Source organism: Monodelphis domestica, chromosome 5 (genome assembly GCF_027887165.1).
Source record: "Monodelphis domestica isolate mMonDom1 chromosome 5, mMonDom1.pri, whole genome shotgun sequence".
Classification (NCBI taxonomy): Eukaryota; Metazoa; Chordata; class Mammalia; order Didelphimorphia; family Didelphidae; genus Monodelphis; species Monodelphis domestica.
In genome coordinates this window covers 272,519,576-272,538,119 of record NC_077231.1, presented here as the reverse complement: position 1 = coordinate 272,538,119, position 18,544 = coordinate 272,519,576, and the positions used below count along the sequence as shown (strand labels likewise).

General features: G+C 37.0%; 1 protein-coding gene and 1 pseudogene across 3 annotated transcripts in view; both read left to right on the top strand.

The window, feature by feature from the left end:
- SLC25A40 (solute carrier family 25 member 40) overlaps positions 1-18,544 on the top strand; it is an 89,304-nt gene that overhangs the window by 44,678 nt on the left and 26,082 nt on the right. For 2 of the 3 annotated variants that reach the window (XM_007504945.3, XM_001377612.4), the window contains exon 9: positions 9,865-9,946. In XM_007504945.3, the coding sequence (XP_007505007.1) occupies positions 9,865-9,946 (82 nt within the window). Of the gene's footprint in view, positions 1-9,864; positions 9,947-10,915; positions 17,865-18,544 lie in introns of those variants that run through there. The other variant, XM_007504948.3, reaches the window with a different exon arrangement.
- On the top strand, positions 926-9,856 carry LOC130454650 (small integral membrane protein 1-like; annotated as a pseudogene).

Here is an 18,544-nt window from a genome sequence, read left to right as displayed (position 1 = left end):
AGTAGGTGCTTAATAAGTACTCATTAATTGATTCATTTTAAGCTATATTATATCCTTATGAAATGGGAAGTACAAGTGTTATTTCCATTTTGCATTTAAAGAAACAGACTATCAATTTGTTACTTGTCCAAAGCCTTTCTGACCAATTCCAAGTTTATATAGCTTTTCCTGTAGTATATTATTTCTCATTAAGGAAGTAATCCTTAAGTTGTACCTTGTATCTGTGTCAAGTGTTTTAAGTAGTCTGTAGTGCTGGAATCAATTGAAGACTTTGTTGCTAATACTTCCTTGAAAACATTTTTAATTAGTAAGTAAACACTACCTAAAATAATTCAATCTAACATATTAGAGATGAGTCAGCCCCTGGCACCAGGAGCTTGGGTTTTCATCTGGGAAACAATATGTACAAATGAGTAAGTAGAAAGTAATTTTTTTTTGGCATTGGCAGGAAAGGCCTCATGGTAGAAGGAGCTTTGAAGGAAGTGAAGGATTTTAACAGGTTGAGGTGAGGAGAGAATATATTCTTGTGACCGGGGGCAGGGAAGATAGGATGCTCCTGACCTATGTGAAGGTCCATATAGAATATGAGGAAGAGTCAGAAGGCCAATTTGATTTGTCAGAAGAGTTCATGAAGAAAAATAACATAAAGACCTGTGAAAGTATGTTAGAGCTGAGCAGGTTGTGAGAGACTTTAAATATCAAAATTAGGAATTTGCATTTGGACCTAGCGGTAGGACAGAGTTCCTGGAGCTTATTGTGGAAGAGAATGAGCAGAGTTAGGCTTTTGGAATATTCTTTTTAAAAACATTTTGATTTAATAATTGTTTTTAACATTTTTCTTAAATTCTGAATTCCAAATTATCTCTTTCCCTCCTGCCTCCTCCCATATGTGCTGAGAAGGCAAGCACTATATCAGTTATATCTGTGAAATCATACAAAACATTTCCATAATTAGCTATATTTTAAAAAAGAAGCAAGAAAAATAAAGTGAGAGAATTATGCTTCAATTTGCATTCATAGTTCATCATTTCTCTTTATATCATGAATCCTTTGAATTGTCTTAAAGCATTGTATTGTCAGAGTAAACTAGACTTTTATAGTTGATCATCATTACAACTATCACAATGAATTTTTGGTTCTTCTTCTTTCACTTTGCATCAGTTCATATAGTTCTTGCCATGGTTTTCTGAACCACTCCATATCATTTCTTATGGCACCGTAATACTCTATCAAAATCATATGCCACAACTTGTTCAGCTATTCCCTAATTGATGAGCATCCCCTTGATTTCTAGTTCTTGCTACCACAAAAGAGCTGGTATAAATATTTTTGTACATATTATATCCTTTCCCTTTTTCTTTGATCTTTTTGGAATATTTAATGGTGGTATTGTAGGGTCAAAGAGTATGCACCTTTGGGCATAGTTCCAAAATGTTTTCCAGAATGGTTGGACCAGTTCACTACTTCACCAGCAGTTAATTCATATACATATTTTTCCTTCATCTCCTTCAGCATTTGTTATTTCTGAAAGATGTAAGGTGGTACTTAAGATTTGTTTTATTTTGCATTTCTTTAATCACTTGTGATTTAGAGCATTTTTTCCATTTTTTTTATTCTGAAAATTGCCTGTTTATTTCCTTTGAACATTTATTAACTGGAACTTTTATTTTTATAATTTTGTCTCAGTTCTATACTCAGTATATATTTGAGAAAAGAGGCTTTTATAATAGAAACTGCCTATAAGAGGCTTTTATAATGAAACTGGCTATAAAAATTTTTGATATTACTTCATTGTCTGGCACCATTTAACATAAAAGTTTCACTAATCATCTCTTAATTAGGACTGTTTTTGCTTTTCCTTTGTCTGAGATCAGGATTGCTACCCATGCTTTTTTTTTCTCCTTTTAACTATAGCTAAAGCATCATAGATTCTTCTCTTATCTCTTTATTTTAACTTGGAATATGTATCATTCTGTTTCAAGTGTGTTTTTTAAACAACTTATTGTTAGATTCTGGTTTCTAATCCATTCAGTTTCCATTTTATGGGTGAACTCATCCCATTCACATTCACAGTTAATGATTACTAATGTATTTCACTCCATCCCATTTTTTTCTGTCTCTTTCTATGTGTGTGTCTCTTTCTCTCTCCTTCTGTCCCCCCTTCCCCTCCTCTTTTCTGTTGAGTAAATTATATTTCTATATACAACACTCAAGTGAATATAGGTGTGTTATATATATAACTTTTTTTCCCTCCCCTCTTTGAAACAGTTCTGATGAGTGAGGTTCAGGCATTATCTGCATCACTCTACTCACCATTTTCCATCTAGTATAGAGTTCTTCCTTGTGTGCTTCTTTTATGTTAAAACATTTTCCGAGTCCAGCGAGCGGGCTGAGCTGGTGGCCTCCCCAGAAACCCCCCCAGCCACTTCTGCCCAAGGCCAGAGACGCCCCAGAGGAATCTTCCTCCGACCCATCTATTGGGCCGCAGCCGGGGGGCGCGGGGGAGAGGGAGAGAGTCTCAGGTGAGAGAGACTCAGACAGACAGACAGACAGAGAGCGCGCAGCCCTTCCGCACCCAACACTGTCTCCGAAGACCGAGAAGACTCTTGGCGTCTTCATCTAGCCAGAGAACCACAGCCCTTGATCTGGGCTCCGCTCTAAGGCCAGCCCTTTCTCACTCACTCCCACCTTGGAAAGATGGAACCCCAGGAGAGCGCCGTCCAGTACAGCCGATGGAACAACAGCCAGGATGAGGTCAGCATGAATGTGTCGACCCCAGAGAGCTCAGGCTGTGAGCGGGTCTACAATAAACTATGCACCGGGAAGCCGGGAATCGTTCTGTTCTGTCATCTTCATCATCGGCTACATCACTGGGTACTACATCCACAAGTGCAAGTAGCACTTGTCTGAGCCTGCTGGACACCGTTTCCGAGGAGCCCTCCCCCCACCCAGAGACCTCTCTTACTACCTGGCCAAGACCATCAGGCCAAGGCTGCCCCCTGGGGCACATACACCTATAGAGATAGACACACACACATATACACACACAAAGGGACAAATATAGACACAAAGACTCTTTTCAGAGAAAGAGAGGATATGCTGAAACAAATACAGAGGCAGACACTGGATGAGAGAGAGCAACACAGATACACCAAGCCAAAACGTTGGCCTGAGTGAGACCAGAAAGATGGGACAGATACTCTGATTCAGACACACAGAGATGCTAAGAGACAGACCTACAGGCTAATTTACCGAAAGACTGACACAGAGAAACAGACACACACTAACAACAGAAACAAATCTCTTCTCTCCTGCCCCAGGATAGAATTCCAGACCAAGCCATCCATAACCCAGCCCTCCCCTGCCACATTCCAGCCCCAGCACACTCGGTTATTGAAGCCCAGGATGGCAACTCTCATTCCCTCCCTCCTTGGTCACTCCTGTTTCTCCTCACCAACCAGATAACCTCTCCTTTGGACCTGTGGCTGCCTTCAGATAGCCAGAAGTCCAAGAAAGATGAGAGAAGCCAGGAGACAGTGTTATCCTTCAGAAACCTTCCCAGGGATGACTTATGTTCATGGCTACAGTCAGACCCAGAGTCCCTATGCAGTGTCTACCCACCCCTACCCCATATTTGGTGAAAGCAGGACCTAGAAGGGAGAGAACCATTTGGTTGGTGAATGCCACAGTGGGAACTCGTGACCAAACTTGAACTCAGAATGGGAATTAAGGCCACTTCTAGGGTTCAATTTCTGCCCATCCCTGCTCTAATCACAGAGTGGGGAAGTTAAATCTGTCTCTTGCTGTGAGTATTCCTCCTCCTCCCCTCCCTCATTCCTCCACTAGTTCTCCTACTTCAGAAACTTGACACATTTTGAACCCAATTTCTATAGAAATTTGTTGAGGAAGATAATGCCATCTCCATCTCCAGCAAGATTTTTTAAAAGGAAGGCAGCATTGTGTGTAGCAAAGAGGGACTTTCCCCATCTATAAAATGGGATAGACTAGATGACTTTGAAGGTCCTTTCCATCTATGGGAGTGATTCAACATGGAATTGTAGCAAAGTCAAAATTTTCCCATGGTTCCCAAAAGTCAACAGGGAAATTCCTAGCCTTACCTCTTAACTCCTTGTTCCAGCTCCACAATCCTCCCTGAGGCTAAGAGGCACCCGCAGCTGTGTCACTGGTCTCTGTGTGTATGTGTGTGTAGGGGGAAGGTCTCAGCCTTTTAGCCCTGGGACCATTGTAAGTTATCCCCTCTGGTTATTGCTCTGCCCTTACCTAGATTTGCCCTCAATTGCTGCATATAAGTCCCAGGGAATTCTATTCCCCTGGCCTGCCCTGAAGGTAGAAAACCCAGGTAAATCTGAATTGGAGGGCTCTGGTATTTCTGATGGACTGGTCACCAGTTCCACAAAGACTTGGAGCCAGGAGAAAGCGGTTTCTATCCTAAGGAGCCTTCCCTCCTGATCCCTGACCTAACCTCAGAGGCAGGGGCTGAGCCACGGAAGACTGGGGTGCCCTGGGTGTTGAGCCCCAGCTTCCACATTCCCCAACCCCCTTCCATATGCCTGCTATTCTTTTCAGAGAAGCAGAATAATAGAATGAGAAAGAAGAAATAAACATTAGATGGGAAAGATTTTAATAAACAGACACTAACTTGCTGTGTGACCTTGGAAAAAAACCCAAACAAAATATTTTCCCCATTCTACTCTCTTCTCCCTTCTTCCAATGCATCCTATTTACTATCCCTTCATATTTTTTGGAGATCATTACAACATAATCAACCCAAAACCATGCCCTCTGTCTATGTAGATTCTTTTTACCTGAGTTAATGATAAAATTCTTAGGAGTTGCATGTATCATCTTTCAATATGGGAATTTAAATAGTTTTATTTTCATGTTTACTTTTTTATACTCCTCTTGAGTATTCTGTTTGAATGTAAAATTTTTTTATTCACCTCTGATCTTTTCAACAGGAATAAATGAACTAGAATCCTCTGGTTCATTAACTATTCATTTATACTCCTGAGAGATTATATTTTGCTTTACTGGTTAGGTGATTCTTGGTTGCAATCCTAGGTCTTTTGCCTTCCAGAATAGTATATGCCCTCTACTCTTTTAATGTGTAAGCTGGGAAATCTTGTTTGATCCTGACTGTGGTGCCACAATATTTGAATTGTTCCTTTCTGACTTCTTGAATTATTTTTTATCTGACCTGGATGCTTAGGAATTTGGATATGTTCTGAGAGTTTTCATTTCGGCCTCTCTTTCTGATGGTGATTGGTAGATTCTTTCAATGCCTATTTTGCCTTTTGTTTCTAAGATATCATGGCAGTTTTATGTGATAATTTCTTAAAATATGATGTCTAGGCTCTTTTTATTTGTTCATCACCTTCAGGTAGTTCAGTACTTCTTAAATTATCTCTCCTTGATCTATTGTCCAGATAATTTGTTTTTCTGATGAGATATTTCACATTTTCTTCTTTTTTCCTTCTTGTGACTTTGTTGTAATGTTTCTTCATAGATTCATTAGTTTCCACTTGCAAAATTCTAGCTTTTAAGAAATTATTTTCTTCTATATTTTGTACCTTGTTTTGCAGTTGACCAAGTCTGCTTTTTAAGGAGTTTTCTTTAGTGAATTTTTGTCTCTCTTTCACCTTTTGACCAGTTCTGTTTTTTAAGATGTTACTTTCCTCAGTATTTTTTGTACCTCTTTTATCAAGCTATAAATTCTTTTTCGTGACTTTCTCGTATTTTTTTTTCCATACCACTCATTTCTTCTTTATAACTCTTTTAGGAGTTTTTGTTGGGTTTGGGTGGTTATAAGGAAGAGAGGGTTAGAGCAAGTTTGCAAAGGCATGAGACTAAGAAAATTTTAGAATGGGAAAGTAAGGGAGAGGCAGTTAACTGAGGTTTTTAGGGGTCTTTCTCTGATTTGACCTGTTGAGACAGGCTGCTTTTCCTTAAGGGTTGATACTACCCTATGATACCCTGAATTTCTTATCCTGTCTTGCTGTCCAGCTTCCCTGCTGCCTTGCTTGCTTTGCTGATCTGCTTGTTATCTTCTGCAGTTCCTGATGTTCCTGAACCATATGGCATCTGATGGTGAGACTAGGCCTTTTGGATCTAGGACCTTTCCTGGGCCTTATCAAGCTTACACAGATCCTTTCCTTAAAACTAGCTAAGGGGAGTTTAGTTTAGTTTAGCCAAGAACAGGGACTGGGGATTTTAGGCAGTGAGGAGAGAATTAGTGTAGGAAATATCACTGAAGAAATCTCTGTGAAGATATATTAGATCCTGGGGTATTAATTAGACAAATTAGCTTTAGGTTATCCCATATCCTTCTACCTTATTTCTTTTATTAAACCTACTTCCCATTTTACGGAGTGATCTGTGTCATCTTAGAGTCAGGCTCTGCCTGCTCTGGTCTCTGTTGACCTTCCCGAACCTGTTAATCTTCTGTTACTGGCCCAAACCTATCTATCTGGTCCCATCCCCTAAATCATCCTCTTAATATGATCCAATGAGTATTTTTCTTTGAAGCTTTTTTGGGTAGCTGTTTTAACATTATCTTCTTCTCAGTCTTGTTCTTCCCTACCATTGTAATAATAAGTTTTTTAAGTCAAATTCTTTTTTTTGTTGTTGCTTGATCATTTTTCCTACCCATTTCTTGACTTTGAATTTTTTGTTAAAGTTAGACTCAGCTCACTGGGTATGGAGAGGCACAGCTCCATTCTTCATATTTTTTTGGGCTGCTATTACCAGAGCTCATTCTAGGGATTTGCAGGCTTTTGGTGCTTCTAAGGAAGTGTCCTCCTGGTAGAGTCACTGTACTCTTGGTGTGTGCCCTGCACTTTACCAAGGAAGGATTTCTGGTCTGCTGTAGCCCCAAGTTCTCCAATTTCCCTTTCCTTTGGTACTGTGACCAGAGTGCTCATCCTTGTGACAAACCACCAATGCCCCTTACAGCCCTAAAAGTGTAACCCAAAACTTTATAGAGGCAAAAATATTGAATTAAAGCACAGGAGACTGGGGCTAGACTTTTACCCATGAGAGTCATTTATATAGAGATCATAAATGAACCTATGAGCGCTATTGAGGTCACTGAGAACAAAGAGAACAGGGCTCAGACATGGGCCTGGGGCACACCTAAAGGAATAGGACATAAATTATGTTCTAGTCAGAAAACACTTATTAAGCAACTGCTACATGCCAGGCACTGTGCTTTGAGGTGAAGGAGATGGATAGAGAAAAACTAAAAGCAATTTTCAGGAAAATCCAGGTAGTAGAGAGTCGCCAATAGCAGCAGTATCAAAATCAAATAAAAATGGGGGTGGGGAAGCGCACCACCGCATATTGACTTAGTTTTAAAGTGTAATGTTACATCTATGTTTAGTTTTAAAATTTTATTTTGTTAAATACTTTGCAATTGTGCTTTTGTCCGGTTTAAGCAATACACAGGAGGGGCCCAGGTATGGTCAGCAGTGTCAGAGGCGGCATGACACATACGCATAACTTCTGGGTTTGAGGCACCATTCTATGCATTTAAGGACACAAAACCCAAAATGAACTCGGTCTTGCCTGGAAGGACCTCTCTATTTTAGAAAGCTAGATGGGGATTGAGCAAAGGCCATGAAATTTGGCCAAGAGATCATTGTTAACCATGAACAAGAGAGATTTCAATTGGATGAGGAAGTTAGAAGTCAGATTGAAAGGGATTAAAGATTCAGCAGGTGAGAAGAGAGGAAATGGAGGCAAGCAATTGGACTATGAACAGGAGAAAAAGTGTTATAGGATAATAGCATGAGAAGATGTTAGAGTCAAGAGAAGCCTTTAAGGGATAAAGGAGCTGCTTTATAGGTAGTGTTTAAGAAGGAGCTTACTATATAGGAAAAGGTTAAAAACTAGAAGACGAAGGGAATGATTTTAGGGGCAGTTATTGGAAGAGATTGACCTTGAGATTATTTATATTTAATGTCATCAGCCATTTTCCTACCATTCCTATTAGAAAAGGCATCCAGAACTGACAGTTCAAATATTTCTCATTTAAACTATTTGTTCAGAAAATTAAGATCAAATACCTTTTTTTTTTTTTAAACTAAAACCCTTACCTTCCATCTTGGAGTCAATACTGTGTATTGGCTCCAAGGCAGAAGAGTGGTATGGGCTAGGCAATGGGGGTTAAATGTCTTGCCCAGGGTCACACAGCTGGGAAGTGTCTGAGGCCAGATTTGAACCTAGGACCTCCCATCTCTAGGCCTGGCTCTCAATCCACTGAGCCACCCAGCTGCCCCTAAGATCTAATACCTTTTGAAATAAGACAAGAATGACATACTATTACATTGGAAGTCTATTTTCACACTTAGGTTTTTTTTTTTCCTTTTCTGTATTTCAGATTAGAAGAAAGTGTTCTTTTAAAATATTTGATTTAAAAATATTTATATTCCTCAGTATCTTAAGGCCAATATGAGAATAGTGGTTCAAAGAAGAACATTAACATTTATCACGTTAATAATTGTGCTTATTTTTTATTTGAAGGTAACATTTTTGCCTCCTTATCTTATTTTGACAGTCAGATTTAGTTAGGATTTTCTTAATATTGTGGCATTTAAAAGAGTGGGAGCCATAAACTGTAATAATTAAAATGGTTGAAGGTCATAAACTGTAAGAGTTAAAATAGTTGAGGTTGTAAACTGTAGTAGATATAACAGTGGGTGAGTAAATTTGTGACCGTAGGAAATATGTTTTCAATACCATGTCTTGTTTTAAATCAATATTTAAGGTGGTTGCCAGGGAAATATTCCCAATTATGAATATACCCAAGTCAACTGGGTTTTATAGAGATTTTAATTAATAATACAATGAGGAATCAAAGAAGAGAGAGAGAGAGAGAGAGAGAGAGAGAGAGAGAGAGAGAGAGAGAGAGAGAGAGAGAGAGAGAGAGAGAGAGAGAATAAATGAGAAAATAAATGAGAAAATAAATGAGAAAATAAATGAGAAAAGAATAGGCTGGCCCAGGCAGCCCTGGCCAACCCAGGCCTAAGCCCTAAGAGAAAAGATCAGTCATTCCTTAATCACTCACGATAATATCTGTTCAAGTGAGGATTCAGAGGGACAGAGTCTCCCCAGAGGCAGTTCCTTCCAGAGTCAACCTCCCTTGAGAGACCTCCTTAGAGATTGTCCTTCTCTCAACAGCCTCCTTAGAGGCTGTCTCTCAAGAGACTCCTCTTTTCAATAGCCTGTCCTTTTCTTATATAGGGGGTTTTCTCCTATGTCACCTCCCCTAAGTTCTTCCATCTACCAATCACAGTAGATGTTTTCCAAAGGACAGCCCATTCTGAATTCACACCTGAGTAGACTAATCCTTTTAGTAATCCACACCTGAGTAGGCTAGAATCTCTGAGTAAGTTTTTTCCTCTTTGCTCCTTGTAAGTTCACAAGTTGCCTTACCTTTATGGGTACTTAGCACCCCTTTGTATTAATTCTAAAAATAGGCATGGCTTAAGTATGGGTGTAAGTATTTTTCATTGTTCAGCAAGGAGTTTTCTCCCCTAAAGCAGTCTTAAGTACAGTGGAGTAGAGGTCTTCCCATTTCTGATCTAAGTAGAGTTCTCACTTTTTAGATCTAAGTAGCTTCACTGTTTAAAATGGGGAATAGTCCCAATAGGGAATTGTCCCAATGAAAAATTCCCCAATGGGGAATTTTTTAACATTCACAAGTCTGAGAAATTTCAAGATTCATAATGTTCATGTTAAATAGTTCATTAATTATACAAATTCTGAAGCCTAGGGGGAGACAGGGAGCTTATTGTTACTATACTATTCAAAGATGAAGAATAATCAATGTTTACTTTCTGATAGATTGCATCTGTTGCAACTTTACCATTTGATGTAGTGAAAACACAAAAACAAACCCAACTTTGGAGATATGAAACTTCAAAAGGTAAGCTTTGTCACTCCTTCAATTGATTTCTTAAAAACCTTTATTCCGTAAAGATATCTTTGCTGTTTTTCTATTTGAGTGAATGTTAATCTAGTTAGGAAATTAGAAATAAGAAAATAAATATTTTCTGTTTTCATCTGCTGACTTCAATGATTTCATTTGTTATTTCTTTTAATGAGTTTCTCAGATATTCACAGACTTGCTTTCTAGAAAAGTGAGTCTAAAAGAGATTTTATTTGAGCCCTATAGTTCATATTAAAATAAATTGGTTTTTAAAGTTGAATGGGATTTATTTGTAACCTTTTTTGGATGACATTAATACATTCTGATAACTAATTTTGTTTAGCTTAGTCTTTGTTGTGCTAGACTTGAAGAAACTTCTGGTCTCAGTTAACCAGAGTTGGGCCTATTTAATCAAAATTAGGCTTAGGTTAAATTATGAAGTAACTAAAATTCATCCATTTTATTTTTCTTCATTCATTGTCATTGCTTCTTCCCACACCACTCCCACCAGAATTCACATTTTTTCCCCAATTTTGTGATCTTAGCTATTTATTATATTTGGCATTGTAAAGTCAGAATTTTTTCTTTTCAGCCATTTTTCCTATAACTTAAGTTACTCCCTTAGATGGTTCTACCTTAGATTTGTCTATATAGCATAAGCTTACCTCTGAGGTCCCTTCCAGCCCTAAATCTATGGTCAAGCAACAAAATCAGACAATATAATTCAATTTTTTATCTGCTTTCTACTAAGGAAAAAACAAATTCTTCAAATTATAGCATATATTACCTAAACTCTATTTATTTATTTAGTCTTAAGCTAATTTTTAATCAAGTGAAAATGCCTAAACTTACTAAAATTTAGATGTTATCCATTACTCCTTTTTCTTAATTCCAGTTCCTAGAAGAAATATTTTTTGGGGAATATTTGCTTATTGATTAGATCTTATTTCCTCTCAATTATTGTAGAATTTCGAGCTTGAAGGGACCTCAGAAGTGAGCAGAGAGAGAGGAAAGGAGTCTACACTGTAACCACCTGCACAGATAATCAATTTTGAAAGATTTAGATAGTTTTCTAAAGACCACAATTCTGAAATACTCATGATGAAACATGCAGTCCACCTCCAGATAGAGAAGTGATGGACTCAGAGTGCAGATTGAATAGTTTTTCCTTTCTTTTCCTTGTTTTTTTTTCTAACATAGCCAATGTGGCATTTGTTTTACATAATTATGCATATTATGATGGGTTTTGTTGTTTTGCTTCCCTTCTTATTGAGTGAAAGTCAGGATTAGGGGAAAGAGAGAATTTATAACTGAAAAAATAAAAATGTCTCCTTTAAAAAATGAAAAAAAATATTTTTTAAAGGACCTCAGATATTTTGGATAAATAAGTTTAAACCAGCCTTTCATACCATATACCACAATAAACTCTGAATGGATATGTTGACCTTATTATAAAATGTTAGGTTAAAAAAATAGAGTAAACTTAAAGGAGATACCCTTTACAACTTCAAAAGAGAATTCTAACCCATATTCAAGGATAGTGGTAGCCATAAAAGGTTAAACTAGACAAAACTAAAATTTTGTACAGATAAAAATCAATTATCTTTATATTTGTATTTTATATGGTGTCGATAAAGAAAAACATCTCTGCATCAGATAACTAATTAAAATTGATATGCAAAATGCATAGTATAAGGGTATTAGAAATTAAGTCTTGTTATATTAGTTAAGAGATAAGAAGTAGAGAAGCTGCCTTGAGAAAGAATTGGCGTTTCAAACAGAGCTGAAACAGTGATAGTTTGAAGTCTTAATGGTTTTTCTGTGGCTGTTGGTCTCTGGCAGTTGGCAGAGTTAGAGACTCTGAGAGCTTGAAGGAGGTAACATCTTTACCTCTCTCTCTCTCTCACTGTCTGAGGGAGAAGGAAAGGAGGGAAATAACTGAAGGAGCTAAGTGTTTTCTTTTCCCAACTTGGGAAACACTAGTGACTATTTCTGTCTTAACTCTGAGCTTGTTTTAACTCCGAGAAGACCAAAGAAAGACCTGGTCTTTGTTTTGGACTCTGAGTCTGCTAAGGCTCCGAATCCTAACTTGGTTCTTGATGAGACTCAACCAGATAGCCTTTGTTATTTTTATAATGTGGAGGTAAAGATAGAATTATAAGGAAAATAGTGTTAGTTTATTTAGAATAGTAAAAATTTGGGTTAGTCAGATCAGGAAGGATCAGTGTAGCCTGTGGACACAGGAGAAGAGGTTCCTTGTGGAACCAGGGAGTTTTATTTGGGTGGAGTTAGAATCCCTTAGAGTTAGAAATAAATAGTTTATTTTTATGTAACAAGAGTCTCCTTAGCATCCTTGCGCCTGGCCCTGAAGAGAAGTTCTCTTATGAGCTTCACTTCACTTATATAAACTGAAAATACTTTGTAAGCACAGCAAGCAAAGTATCTAAATCAGTTTATAATCAATAATCAATACATTGCCCTATTTTTTTACAGTTTGCCTTTTATTTTTACAATAGGGAACTATAAAAAATATAAAAAAATTTTTAAAAGGTGGTTTCCAAAACATACAAAGTCCAAGAATATGAGCAAATAATTTTCAAAAGAAATTTTTGCAGTCTACCAGGGATCATATGAAAACATGCTCCAGATTATTAATAATTAAAGAATACATATTAGGTTTCATTTCATCACTATAAAATTGGAAAAATGACAAAAGATAGAAATAGTCCTAAGTTAAAAGAATTACAAAGGTTTCAGAAAGACACACTAATAGACTCTTGTTGAGTCTGTGAATTGTTTCAACAATTTGGTATTATGTAAGAAGAGTCACTAATCTCAGTGTTCATACCCTTTGACCAAGTGGTCCCACTCCAGGGCACATATCACAAGGAGAGACAGCAATAGGAAGAAAGGTCCCATGTATATCAAGTTATATGTAGCAACATTCTTTGTGAAAACCAAAAACTGGAAATAAAGTGAGTGCCCTTTGATGTATGAATGGCCGAACAAATAGTGGTATGTACATGTAATGCTTATCATTGTGCCCTGAGAAATTATGATTATGAGCATTTCAGAGAAATATGGACTAATATGAACTGATGAATAAAGTTAAGCAAATGGAGGAAAACTTCATATAATGACTACAGTAATACAAACAAAAATATTAAGATGAAGCTGATGGCTGTATGGTTTTTATAACTAATCTTGCTCTTTGTGGAGAAGAGGCAAGGAAATGTGCCTCCCTCTTTGATTTGTGAGATGATATACTCTTGGTCCAGAGTGTTTCACATGGCAAATGAATTGGCAAGTCCTACTCAGATATTTGAAAGGGGTTAATACAAAGATGCCCTGCTTTAAAAAAATAAAAAGGTATCAATGTCAATTTTCAAAAGACCGCAGAAGTCGGCTCCATTTTTTTGTTGATCTTCAGAGATCACTTCTTTATGGGGCCTATGCTACTGCTTTTACCTCTGATATACTCCAAACCCCATGCATTTTTAAAAACTCATTTTCCTTAGCTAATAAAATGAACAATTTTGAGTTGAATTTAATTTGGACAATAATGTTGGTTTTCCCATCACCCTCATTTCAATACCAGTCTTATAGTTTTTGAAGTAAAATAGATTTGATTTAACCTCTGAACAAATTATGTTTTTTGGATTAGAAAATGAATACCCATTCTTATTTAAGGGATAAATAACTTTCTTGTTAGTTTTTTCTCCTAGAAATTGCTATTTAGGGGAAAAAAAAACTTTAGATCTATTTTGTCGGTTTATTATATTTACTGTATTTCATAGTGACATTTTCACATATAATACTTCTTTTATATAGCATCTTCAGATAATGAGGTCCCACAAGTGAATTTTTCAGATAAAAGTTTACTTTTTAGTTTAAAATTTTTGATAGGAATTTTTTTTACATGTATTACATATAATTTAATTAGGATCATCCCTGTAATGACAACAGAATGATTATTTTTACTGAACCATACAGTCATAGAATCACAGGCTTTTCAGAATTGAAAGGTTCTTCAGTAGCCTTCATAGTCAAAACTTATACCTGAATTTTTTTTTTTCTATAACATAATAGACAAGTATATCCAGCCTTTGCTGAGGAAACATCATGACTACCCAAGTTAATTCTTTCCCCTTTTGGCTGTGTGACTTTCTTGCTCTTTTACAATACATATACTTTACCTCCTGGCCCTTCTCACAGGCTGTCCCATGTGGCTGAAGTATTTGTCCCTTTTGTTTTCTTTGGGGTATAGTTTAAGTATCTTCTCCCTTAAGCCTTTTCTGAGCCTCCTCCTCCCAGTTATTTTGTGTATGTATATAAGCATACTTGTTACCTCCATCAATAAAATGCAGTTAATCAATACAAAATTCCCTGGAGTGTAAGAACCAATTCACTTTTGTCTTTGTAACCCCACAGCCTATATCAGTATGTATTTAGCACATAATAAATACTTTATAAACAAGCCTTTCATATCTTTCTGGAACAATAGAGGTATTAGGACTAGACGGCATTGTAGTCAGTGAAATTTTACTGGTTGAAATACCAGAGCCTTGGAGTAGTCATTCAGGGGGCAATGTCACTTAAAGGGAAGCCTCCTAGAGTCGACTTCAGGTCCGTGGAGCCTTGTTCTTTTCAGCATTTTATTAGTAACTTGGATGAAGGTATAGATGACCTGCTTAATCACACATGTCCAGAGGACATAAGGCTAGAAATGAACATGCTGGATGATAAGATTCAAAAACATCTTGGGAAACTAGAATGATGGACCAAATAAGTCTTATTTGAACCTAAAAACATAATCTTAAAAAAAAAAAAAAATATATATATATATATATATATATATATATATGTATGTATGTGGGGGACAGGAGCAGCTAGCTGGCTCAGTGGATTGAGAGCCAAGCCTAGAGACAGGAAGTACTGGGTTCAAATGTGGCCTCAGACACTTCCTAGGCATATAACCCCAGGTAAGTCACTTAACTCTAGTTGCCTAGTCTTTAGTGCCTTCGAACTAAAACACAGTGTTGGTTCTAAGATAGAAAGCAAGGGCTTTTTTTTTTTTTTTCAAGTATATATGAGGGGAGAGTAGTTCATTTGAAGAATATCTTAGGGTTTTAACAGACTGTGGAGTTAACATGACAGCCAAAAAACGAATATAGTTTTAGGTTGAATTAAGAGGCATAGAGTTCAAAACATAGAATTTGGTTGTCGAGCTATTCTCTATCCTGGTTAAATCACATCTAAATTGCTAATTTCTTGGTGTAACATTTTTTTCCCCAGTAATGAAAGTCCATCTTCCTCTCCATACCTTTTCCCCCAATTGATAATGAAAAGGAAAATTCTTTTAAAGAAATATGCATAGTCAAACAAAACAAATTCCTTCTTTGGCCATGTCTCTCTGAAAAAGCCTTAGTGAGCTTGGTGCAGCCACAAAGGACAGTGACAAAATGGCGAGTAACCAAAGGAGGGTAATCAGGATGTTAGGGATATGGAGACCAAGTGAAGGAGGAAGAGTTAGTCTAGAAAAGAGAACATCTGAAGGATAGTCACATAGAAGAAAGACTTCACTGTTTTGTGCTTGGCCTCACAGGCCATACTGGAGGATTAATTGATAGAGGGTGCAGAATGAAACATTTCAGTTTAAGGAATCTAACTTCCTTAAGGATTAAAATGATCCAAAATGCAGTGGTATGCTTCTTGAGGATTTCTCCACACCTGAGTCTTCAGAAGATGACTGAACAAATACTAGAGATATTGTAGAGAAGATTCTTGTTTAGACACTCACTGACTGATGATCTCTGATGGCCTTTCCAATTTTGAGATTATATAATTTTTAAGGTTGAAAATGATATGAAATTAAAGTAAATGTAGGATTTAAATAAATGTCCAAGACTCCAAGAATTATATTTTATAAAGTTTATTAATAATCACTCGAAGTAGAAGGGATAAAAAGAAAATAGAAGTTAAAAAACAACTAATTATCTCACCACATTAGCAAAACTCTCCTGGCTCTCACCTGATACCACTTGCACCAAACTTAATCACAGGAAGAGCAAGCGAGATATGGAGCTACACAAAATTTATATCCTGCTTACGTCAGCACATAATGTGAGAAGGAGACGGTTGCTGGGAATTGTAGTTCTGGGGTTCAGATTCCAATTACACAATCCCCTCTCCCTGTGTTTCTCATGGAAAATGAGCATTTAGAAATCTCCCAGAGTTACATGCCTAGTTTCCCCATGGAATCAGTACACATAACCAACTTACATCTCTAAAGATTTTCAACTAGAGGTACATACAATATTGCACTTTCTAATTGGAAATTATAATAATTTGGGGATAAGAGGGAAATAAAGAAAGAGTACAAAACTAATGATCGATAGGCACATTGACAAAAACCAATTAGGGGGCAGTCCCCTTTGGTATAAGAGCATATATTCAAAATAAATGCGTTCAATCCCCTCCATAGTTCAATTTCACTATATCTCAAAGTTCATTCTGGATCTTTTGGTGCAGTGTGAGGTTTTTGCAGGTATTTCCATGGTGCCTTCTCCAAACAGTTCACTTTCTTGATTAGGGAAGGTAGCAAGTTTCTTATTCTAAAATTACTCTCAAACAAGAAAAATTTTATAAATGTAGAATTATATTCCAATTATACAATCCCCTCTGAGGAGGGTGTTGACAAACACCCAGGGATATAAGGCTGAGTTACGAGGTATGTGAATCAATTGTAAAAAGGAAGTCAAAAACATTAAAAAAAATAGAAGAAAAGAAAAAAATGAAATAGTATATAAAATTTCTCAGTAATCATGAGAGAATAAACCCATACCAGGTCCTGGAATCAGAGTCGAGTAAAATAATCTATGTCCTACAATCCTATAGGACCATTGCAGCAATATGCACTTTTACCCAATGAGCAGCCAGGACTACAGAAAATTGCCACATTATGAAGGAGAAAGAAAAAGGACTAGATTTTGAAGCAGGTGGTAAATATCATTCCCTGATCTGATTTTACCTTCACTTACAGGGATAGGAGAGCCAGAATTATAGCCAAACTGAGGTACTTTGTCTGAACCTGGCATGGCGAGATCCTGCATTTGATGTTGTCAAATAGCCACTTCCTTGAACCCCAAAACAAGTCCTCTGTCTTGGCACAGATTCTCATCAATTCCATGGGGATTGGTTGGTCTCCTTGACCTTGTGCTTCTTGGTACTGCATAATGGCTCTTTTGTGAACCCTTCTCCTGGAATCAGACACAATCATTAATCAAAGTCCCATCGTATTTAACAATCAATGGCAGACTTCCATACATTGGGGGTATGCATTAATATTAGGGCTAATGGATGTAAACTTATATTAGTACAAAACATGTACTACTAGTACAAAAAATTAGAGAAAAGAGAAAACTTAGATACTCCATTGCACATACAAGGAAAAACAATAATAAAATTAAAAATAAATTTAAAAAATAGTTCATGATCAGTGACACACTGTGTTACCCAAGGAGAGTTAGAATACAAAGGTTTCTCACCCAGAAATGAGATCTATTTCCTTTTTAACTTTGCCATGGTCCACAATGTGAGTGCAAATGATTTTCACCAAGTAACAGCTTTATAAAACAGTAGTACCACTAATGCACATTCAAGAAGTACCCAAATCATAAGAGCCCATTTAATGACAATAGCAAACAAACTTGCTATCATTAGGATCCACATGAGTCTCTATAGCCTCTTGCTGTGTGACATTTAAAACAAACAAACTTTGAAGCTCATGGATACTTGTCACAAGTTCTCCAGATCTAGCCAAACTTTCAGTCTTGGCTGAGATATTTTTTAGCAAAGTCTATTACTGCCATCATTCCAAAATTTGGCAGAGGAGCCCAGAAAAAAAAAAAAACAATCCTCTGTGCTGCTGCTGAAAACCTTTTGGGTCTAAAAGTCACCAAGAATCTAGATCATTCTGGTGGAAGGGTAGAGTAAGCTGAAGAGTTAGAAATATAAGAACTATCCAGAAGCCACTAGGCTTCATGGGAAATGCTCCCTCTCAAGAGCCATCCAGAGGTACCATGCCCCCTAGGAAAACTTTTCTAACTCCTAGATGAGACTGTAATAACCATAAAAGGCATGTCTTTATATGTGCCATCCATTATTTTTATAAATGCGGAGGTGGGGAATACAACAGTGCTATAGCACTTCAACTTCTTCAACTACTAAATGGACCCTTTACCTTTAGTTACAAACAACTCAAAGGTAGGCAAATGATCAGTCAGAGGTAGTGGTGCTCCTAGATATCCTGAAAAATCACTTATGAAGACCCCTTGAAATCAATTAAAATTTTTAGGTCATTAAATTCTCCAAAGCTTGTATACAGATTGAACCAGTTTGATGGAGTCCATTCACCATCATCTATGTGACTATTAACAAAGGCAAAAAGGAACAAAAGGCTGCTTAGGCAACACGTGACCTTGATGGATCTGGTGAAAAACCCAGCATCTATAAGGACCTTTGGTTTTGCCACAGAAAAGGGTTTGCTCAAGTTGTTTATGGACTTTTACAATGGTATTTTCTCCAGTTCAGTCA